At 36.6% G+C, this 9,449-nt stretch overlaps 1 protein-coding gene across 1 annotated transcript; it reads left to right on the top strand.

Annotated features, from left to right (window-relative positions):
- Nucleotides 1-367: 367 nt before the first annotated feature.
- On the top strand, nt 368-8,592 carry LOC104470013 (UPF0501 protein KIAA1430 homolog; the record flags this gene model as incomplete). Its single annotated transcript, XM_010084787.1, has 3 exons — nt 368-630; nt 7,659-7,809; nt 8,465-8,592. Coding segments are annotated over 3 exons (542 nt in total), but the record flags the coding sequence as incomplete, so codon positions are not given.
- Between the last annotated feature and the right edge of the window lie 857 nt (nt 8,593-9,449).

Raw genomic sequence — 9,449 nt, 5'->3', positions numbered from 1 at the left:
CAAATGCTTACAGATTGTCAGTGTGCATATTGCTTAGTCTCTTATATTGCTCAGTTGTTCGCTGTTATCTGTTCAGTTCCTCTGGATTACAGGGAATTCTTAGTGAGAAGAAAGCAGATGGGTTTTAACGAAGGCCAAAATTAGACTTGATTTTTGTGGTGAAAGTTGTGTGAAGTCAATGTAATGAGGGCAACTGAGCATCTCTGAAAAATTCTGAAATGCATAAATCTAGAATTCAGATGGAGGGAGGTGAAATGTACCTTGGTTTTTCAGGTCTGTAAATAAATCCTAATAATAGAATGCAAGATTTGTATTTCGTTTAGTTCTCTTTTTTAATCTGAGTATTTTACTCTTTGCCATTTTAAAGCTTTCCTGCAGTTGGAGAAAAAAGAACAAAAACTAACCATTGATCAGCCATCTAAAGGAACAAGGAAAAATTATTCTTTCACAAATGAAGAAGTAAGACAGATTGATCGGGAAAACCAAAGGTTGCTAAAAGAACTGTCCAGGCAGTCTGCAAAGCCAAGAAGAAGTACCACATTGAAGAAGTCAGCCCTACCGCCTCCTAAATTGTACCACAGTGCACTCAACAGGCAAAAGGAGCAGCAAAGAATTGAAAGAGAAAACCTAGTAAGTTTTGAGAACTGGTTTGGATCAGTAATTTGAGAAGGACTATTTGTTGTCAGATGAACTACTGCTAAGTACTTACAAAAACTGATAAGGCAGCACTTGGAGATTTACTGCAACGAATTTCTGGTACTTTGCTGTTTGCATAATTGTTCAGATGTTTTTGGAGGGAGGGAGGTGATACTTTTTTCAGATGAAAATAGATTTTAGATTATATGAGTTTGCTCTACGTAAGTATCATTGATTAATAGGAACAACCATTATTGTTAACACACTCATAAGTTTGGATGGCAGTCTGACTCTATTCATCCTGCTTCATGCGTCATGATTACTAGTCTCTCAAGAACATGCTTGCAAAAACTGAAGTAATAAATATGATAGCATCAAACCTATTATATTTGAAATACAGAGGATACGATGTGAATGTCAGTTTTGGTTTTTGACTCATAGCTATCCATCTCTTTCAATAGTTGTAGTGCTCTGCTTGTCACAGTAACTCTAGTGGAAAATGGAAATTCAGACTCATAAGGATATTAGCAAAAATAATACTGGTTTGAATAAGGTATTTTTAGTGATTGAATTGTAATACATAAAATGACATTTTCATATGTCCTAGTTGTTCACTAGTGTGTTTGAGAAGGAGATAAAATATAATTAAAATATCTGGAAAATTTATAGTGGAAGTAATTTATTTACTTTTTTCTTCTGTGTAAATGTAGGTTGCAGTTTCCTTTATTGATAGACAGAGATACAGGTTCAACATGGAGATAGTCTAATTGACCTGTTCAGGAAAATGTTAGCTTTTAGTTCTTCCACCTTTCAGACATCTAGATTGTTAGAACTTTTCAAAGTAGGAGACTTTTGCCCCAGCTCCACTAGACTGCAGTTGACCAAAAGAACATTATACTTCACACAGTGGAAGAATTTGGCATAAATGCTTCCTATAGATGTGTGATACTTCTCATTGTCTGGGGAAGTTTTTAGGCTTCGGTGTTTTTAGGTTGGTAGGAGGGCTTTCTTCATCTGTTGTGGAGGGGGTGGGGGGTTTGTTGTTTTTATTTATTTAAAGCATCAAAAGCAGGACTTGCTCTTCCAAATGAGCCTTGGTAATAAGAGTGTATTAGGCTGTGGGGAGGAGGTGCTGTGTCACAGTCACGATCTAACAGTAATATGCTGTACAACATAACAATAGATGATTACTGTAAATTAATGTATATGATATTTTACATACACTTCTGATTACACAAAGCAACAAACCTTTTCTCTTATGATATATTGCAATATTTTGTCTGAGAATGTCTTGCCTTTGCAACTTCTGGATCAAAAATTCAGCAAAAGTAAACAGTCATTTCACATGTTGCTATTTTAGTATGTTAGAGATTAATGATGGTTGCTTGTAGTCTGAGAAATAATATCCTTCATTTACTTATTAATTTTTGCTTTAGTTGTTGTTATCAGCAATGCGGTAGACATGTTTGACATCAGAATCATTCCTTAGAATTTATGTTAGGACATCATGCTATTTTAGACTGTAAAAATGTTTGGCTATTCTTTTCCCCAAACTCAGGATGATATATTCTGCTCCTGTTTTCGGAAGAGTGATTCATCAGTACAGCTCTTCTTTTTTATTTAACATTGCTATCACTCTTGAGCAGTTCTGTTCACTTTTTTTATTCTGTTTGAAGTGTATGTGCACCTAGAGCATCACAGTTCTAACATTGATTTTTATAGCACTACCTTTTGAGGTTACAAGTATGACATGCTTTCCTCAGAGACTGTAAATGAAAGAGCTGCCCTACCCTGCCCAGTGATGAGGTTTTTTTTGCTTCATATAGTTAAAAGTATGTGCTTTATGAACTTGTTGTTTTCTTCTGGCCTCAGCTATTTTCACCTTTGTAGATTGTGAGCTGGAATTCCATGGAACTTCGTTATCCATCTTTCTTCTATTACTTGACAGTTTTTTATTTGTTGTTTTGTTGTTGGTTTTTTTATACAAGGCCTGAGGTACTGCATATAGGATATGCTGCTTGATACACCTTTGTGAAATGTTTGTTGGAGAAAGATGCAAGGTTTTGTAAATAATTCAAGAACAGAAGTCTACAACAGTAGCCTGTGTAGGGGGTTAAAGAGTTTTGATGCAGAGATTTTTTTTTTCTTGTTGGATTACAGCTTTTATAATTTCTTGGCCTGAGGTTAACACCTTGGCTAGGGAAAACTTTGACTTGTTCTGCTAGAACATTATTGGAGTAATGCCTATATTTAGATTTATCGGAAAGACAGCTTGATTTCTGGTGCAGGCATTTGGCATCAGAGGTAATACGGGGAAAGTAATTCAAATATTAGGATATTAGAGAGGAATCTGAGTATTTTGATGCTTGCTAGCTTTGTGAAAGGATGCAAAGAGGTGCAGGAAATTTATGTTGCTCCCACAGACTCTGCTAGAAAGAGCTGTGCTGGAATAAAAATGTGCATTGCTCTGAAGAACAGTAGTTATAAGGTAGTGGTTAGCAATTTATGGAAAAAGCACAAATAGCAAAATAGATTGCTGTTAAATATAATGTCAGAATTTTGTACTTGCTGCTTTTGACTGTGTGACTTCGTAATTGGAACCTGCTTTTGATTGCTTATTGGAGTTTGCAAGAGCAGAGCACATCTCTTGCCAACAGAGGATGCTGCTGATTCAGGAAGCGTTCTACTTGTTTTTGAAGAGGCTTCCAACCCTATCTCCTCCCCAGTGGAAAGGGACAGAAGTGTGCCTGATGTGTGTGTTGTTTTTTTTTTCCCCCATGTCTGCATATATGTGTCTCTATCTGTATTGACATATTAATCATTATTTCTGCCAGTATAAATAAGATAGTCAACTTTGTAGACTGGACACTACATACCATTTAAACTGGTCATTTCAAGGTCCCCAAATACAAGATTTGCAGCCACCACACCATTTTTCAGTCACTTCATCTAAACTTGAAGTAATTAATATCTGTGTGTTGGGTTTTGTTGGGATTTTTCATCATTTTTATTAATTCTGACTAGGATTTAGGTGCACACTTACTAGGATGCTGCGTACTTACGTGGCTGTAGAAAGAACACCAAGGTTGTTTGGCCTTATGGGTCTCAGTCTGGACAAGAAAGGTGCAGGGAATGCAGTTGTGAAAGAGAATGTAGTCTTCTGGGTCTTCTTAGGAGCTCTGAAATATTCATGTTGGTTGGTTTCCTTAGAAACTTAAGCACACTGGGTTTTATAAGGTATTTTCACTTACTGGTTTCAAAGCCATTTTATGCCAAGACTAAAGACAATGTTGGTAGTTCCTGAGATTACAAAGTGTAATGCAAAAAAAAAAAAATGATTCCATGGCCCTCTCATTAGGGGAAGCTATCAGGATGTGGGATAGGTTCATAGATGTGCCTGGCTAAAATACACTGCAGTATGGTGCAAATATAATGCAATCTCTGATCATAGTATTTAGGCTATGGGCTCTTTGTGGTCAGATTTTTTGTGGTCTGCTGATTCCTGACCCAGACTCAAGATTCCAGAGTGCTGCTGTGGTAATTATAATAAAGCCTAATTGCCAGGTTCAAGGAAAGTTTTGGTTATTTTGCACACTGCTCAATTTTGTGGGATTTTTGTCTTTTGCTACTCTTAGCCTGCTTTCTTTGTGTTGATGCCATCCACACGTAAACTTGATAGCTGTTCAGTTGAAAAGACACTTCTGTCAATTGAAGATCTTCAAGAGGTTTTTTTTTGTTTAGAGTTTGTCAGGCTAGAGCTATTTAATGCAACTATCAATTGAAGAAAATTACAAACACTTGTATTGATAAGAACAGAAACGTGTTCTTGAATGCACTGTTATCTACTTCCCCCTGCCACCCAGACTCTGCAGAGGGACAGTGTGGTCACTAACATCAGTGACGTTAGAGGAGGCATAATATAAATAAATTTCAGCAGCTGTCAAGGCACACTAGTCAGCTGGTTAGGATTCAAAGGAGGTGAAACTGAAGCCTTCATGCATTTAAAAAGCAAAGCAAAACAAGAAATCGTAGTGGTTTTTACCTTCTCTCTGAACTCAGTTTAGGAGTGCTGCATTTTCAGTGGTTTTTTCTTTCTTTTTCAACACAGCTGCAGAAAAGTATGTACTGATTTCTTTTTTTCTTTTTCCTTTTTCTGACAGCATTAGAATTAGCTTTAGTGCTCTCCTGATATGCCTGAAGTTGAATTAGCAGCATTTATCTTGGCCAATTCTATAGCAGCAATCTTTTAATACAGTGTCAGGTTCCTTTGTTCTCCAATTGTTGGCAGTCTGACATTTCCTTCTGCCATTGACATGTGTATGTACATGATATATGTATTTTAGTGTCTTTATAGATACTAATCTATGTCCAGATGCCTAGGATTAGCCTGTTCCTAGAAGGGAATCATACGGAATCATACAGGAACACCTTTTTTTTTTTTAAATGTTCTACTTTTATTGTAAACTCAATATTGCAATGAAGTAGAAGAAGATGTGGGAAATACTAGCCTTGGGAGGCTTTTGCCAAACTGAGAGGTCATCAATGGTATGATATGATAAATGTATTGAACTTGAATCAAGAGCTCTGAGGATCTACAATGCAATTTAGAGCAACTAAAGACATTCCTGCCATTAGTGTTTGTTGCTCTTTTTTATGATTATTTTATTCCTTAAATCTGATCGGGAACATATATTTGGTTCTGAACACCTGGATGATGTTGCGTGATCTGATTCTTTGGTCATTAAGATCAATGATGAAATTTGCATTACTTTAATGGTGCGGATTTACCACTGTACAAGGTAGTGACTTGGTTAAGGACTTAAGATGGTAGGGTTGGTAATAAAAACATAAGAATTTGATCAGTTCCAGGTTACAGATGTAGGTCAGGACTGCTATTTCAATGTGTTGATGAGTTCATTTCTGTATGCAGCAGGCCATTCTCCAAACTGCAAAATTCACAGCCACCAATAGCATGTAAGTTAGCATGCCCTTGGTACAGTTTGCAGCAGAGGGCAAGGGAAGCACAGGAGCTATTTTCTCATTCTCTAGAAGAGCTTTTCTTAGAACACTTCTGCACTACACAATCTATATCTGCTCTTTCTGTAGCTCGGGGCTGTATCAAGTCCAATGTTTACCTGTTCAAAAAGTAATATTCTAGTGCTGGGAGAGGTCTCTTTTTTGTTTTAATAATGGGGACTTGATAATTGTCAAAATACAGGCATAAAAGCAAAAGCAGAGAATTGTATTTAAAGTAGAATAAATGTGTAAATATTGTATGTTCAGAATCAAGCTTGAAACTACTGCAGTTGCAAGGTATGCAAATTCATGAGGCTGTTACAGTTGGAGTGCAGACTTGAAACATGCTCGACTCTCATACGGAAGTCACTTCTACAATTAATCTATTTGTGATCGGACTGAACGTGTGGAGAGCTTCCATTTTTAATATTAGTAGTAAATATGTGATCTCTGCAAGTCTAAATGTATGTGTTGTATTAGGATATGCAGATGAAATTGTGAGTAAAATGTTGGATGTAACATTTAGAGGCAAGTCTACCATTTCATGTTCTGCAGCTGGCTTTAGTGAAGAGCTATTTATAGCTGAAGTCCTTCCTTTGACTTTTGCTTACTTAGGTATTTCCAGTTGATGATGAACTGACTGGCACTTGATGCAAGCACTTGTGACATATTATGCCTGAGCCAAAATCACTTGTCCTTTCTCTCTTGTGCACTTTGTATAGGTTTCCAGTGCTCATGAGCATAAACTACCAAGAATTTGTAGATTCCTATTACAGCTAGACGATGACAACTGACATCCTGCGAATGCTATACTATTTCCTGAGTCACTTTGTGTAAATTTTTTTATTCTTCTCAAAAAAAAATCAGTACATGATTGGGAGTGGGAAAGAATGTCATGCAAAGTGCAGTTTAATAGCTGTACAGACAGATTCTTTACTTGCACCGTACAAGTATGCATCTAGACAGTACATCCTTATTAGCAGAGGTATTTTTAGTGCTTTGGAGACTTTTGTGTAATCACAGTTTGCATTGTCTCTCGTTGATAGGATGCATGTCATAAATCTAACCAGCAATGCTTGTGCCATAGACAAATACTTGTAGGTCAGCAAATGAATTTAAATTAGTTAGTGGAGGGAATGTATAGATCTATGTGAGGGAAGAACTGGAGGCAAAATATATTAAATACATGAAGTTGTTAATTGGAAGTTGTATGTAGCTGGGTACTTCCAAATTTGTCCTGCCATCAGGTTCTTTTTTTAGATTATGGAAATTTCTTACACCGATAAATCCTGTTTCAAGTAGAAGTAGTTACGCAGAATGGGAAACGGTCTCTATCTTACAAATACTATGTAAGTAGCTGTTATAATTTAAAGCTTGCTGCATGATTGCCAGGGTTAATCTCAACAACAGGAAATGGTGTCTATAACAATAATTTCAACTAGAATATCTTAAAATTACATTGTGGATAAAACAAATAGTGTCTGGTGGATGCTTAGGCTTTTGTTTTGACATTACTTTCACAGAACTGAGGTCAGTAATTCTTTCTGGGGATCCTGTAGGGTAATATAAAATGCCGTAAGTATGTTTGCAAAGCAAAGATTAAAAAGAAAAAAACTGGCTTTTCATCCTCCTGGTAATTCAGAAGAGAGGAGTAACCAAAGGTAGGATTAGAAGAGCAGAGCCCATCTTCTCACCACCTTTACTATTGCCAAACAGGTGTGTTGTTAAAAGTTATCACAAAGTACAGAGAACTAGGGGGTATTAAAGATGTACTCAACAGGGAATTGGTGATTATGTAAGGGATAATTACTATTTGTGTCGTTTTATACCATGGAGAAAAGAATTGAATGTGAGCAGGATGCTGGTCACCAGTGGAGGAGTTCATGTTGCGCAATGCTAAAAATTTGGGGGGTTTTTTGCAGTTCAGATAAAAAACCAATTTGTGAATATTTGTTTTATAGCTTTGTGTTCATTCTTTCTCAATCATATTTTTCTTTGATATTGAGGCTTTCCTGAAAAGACTGGAAGCAGTGAAACCAACAGCTGGTATGAGGCGTTCTGAACAATTGATGGACTATCAGCGCCAGATGAGTTATCTAAGTTCTTCATCGTCTGTAAGGAGAGGAAAATCTGCTTTCAGCCAGCTTAGTCCTTTGAGTAAGTACTTTGAGGTTGAAGATTCTTGCATTTCTTTGCATGTGTTTATCTTTTTATAAATCATAATTGTGAAGCACTTAGTGGTGAGAATAGCAAATAAGTTCCTTCCTCTGTCTTCCTTAGATTGTATCACTCAGAAATCATTAAGCTGATTTTTTTAATCATACCAAAAGTGTGATGACTGTATGAATTGTTTTACTTCCCATCCTAAATTATCTTGTTAAGCATCTCCTCTAAGAAGGTCAAAAAATCCCTGTTGTAAAGAAATATTTCTCATTTTGTCAGTACCCTTTATTGAAAGGAAAAAAAAACAACACAAACACCAAAAAAGGTTCAAATTCTCATTCAGAAGATGTAAATCTACTGATAGCCTTGTTTCTCTTGGAATTTGTGCGTGTAATATTTGGAAGTAAATCATATGTCCCCTTAGGTTCATACATGTCAGGTTAAAGAACCACAGCACTTACGGCATAGGCTTGAATTATTTGTCCTGACCATTTGCAAACAACTCAGAACATTTTTGGGTTTATATTCAATGTATTGTGATTTTTTTTTTTTTCTGGAAACTCTGGTAATGAGTGTTGCAGTACAGATATAGCATGAAGTTTTCTGCTGTACTGAGCATAAGCGTTCTCGTTTTGTGTGTGTGTAACAGGAGGCACTTCAAGAGCATCTACTCTACCAAGTACGATGAGCCAGAGGAACGAAAAACCCACGTCTGATTCAGCCAGTGGAGCATTACAGAGACCTAAACCCACTAATGTTCGTGCTGCTTGGTTATAAGTGTGTTCTTTGCCTTGCATTCTGAGATGATCCTTGGTTTTCTGTTTTTAGTGCTCTTGTAAAATCTATGTGCAAAAATATTTTCTGCATTGTTCAGTGACTGAAATGCATTGCATATGATATAATGCTTATAAAATGGTTTTAAGTGAACACTTTCCCTTCGGTCAGTGTTTTCCATGACAGGAAGAACTTCAGAAAGGGGAGGTATTTAAACAGACAAGGACAAGTGAAATAGAAATTGCTAATTATTATTTTATTCTCAAATCATAAGTAGAATTTGTATCATAACATGGAAGGACAGAACTGCTGCACTATAGGTGCAAGGTGTAAAGAAAATCTTTAATAATCTTTTAAAATACTGCATTAAACTCATGAGTGTATTCTTCATTCCTGGATCATCCTTGTTTTTCATCCGGACTCTAGGTAAGTCTTCTGAACTTGGTAGGTCATGTTCATATGACTGAAAGACTCTTCTTTTTACAGCAGCATGAAGGAGTGAAAAGCAGATTATGTATTCCTGCATGGTTGACTAGAATACTTAGGCTGCAGAAGATGTTCTGCCACTCTTGCACTCCAGGTGTTGAGCGTTTGTCTTGTACTCAAGGCTGTGTCTTTTCCAGATTTAAAAGAATTTCGGAAGTTGTATTGGGACCTTTGTGTAGGAAAGAAGCACCTGATACTATTTGAAAAAGAGTAAAGACTGAAGTGAACAACAGTTTCAAATTCACTCTAAACAAGAGTAAGTTTTAGTTACTTCTCAATCTAGAGTATACTAAGCAAGGGAAATATTTCATGGCCCTGCTTTTGCAAATCCTTGCCCTTCTCAGTGGGGAGATACAAACTTGAGCTGCAGGAAA

This window comes from Pterocles gutturalis, unplaced genomic scaffold, assembly GCF_000699245.1.
Source record: "Pterocles gutturalis isolate BGI_N339 unplaced genomic scaffold, ASM69924v1 scaffold41346, whole genome shotgun sequence".
Taxonomy (NCBI): Eukaryota; Metazoa; Chordata; class Aves; order Pterocliformes; family Pteroclidae; genus Pterocles; species Pterocles gutturalis.
The sequence above is the reverse complement of the archived record's forward strand: the minus strand, read 5'-3'. Positions and strand labels throughout refer to the sequence as shown.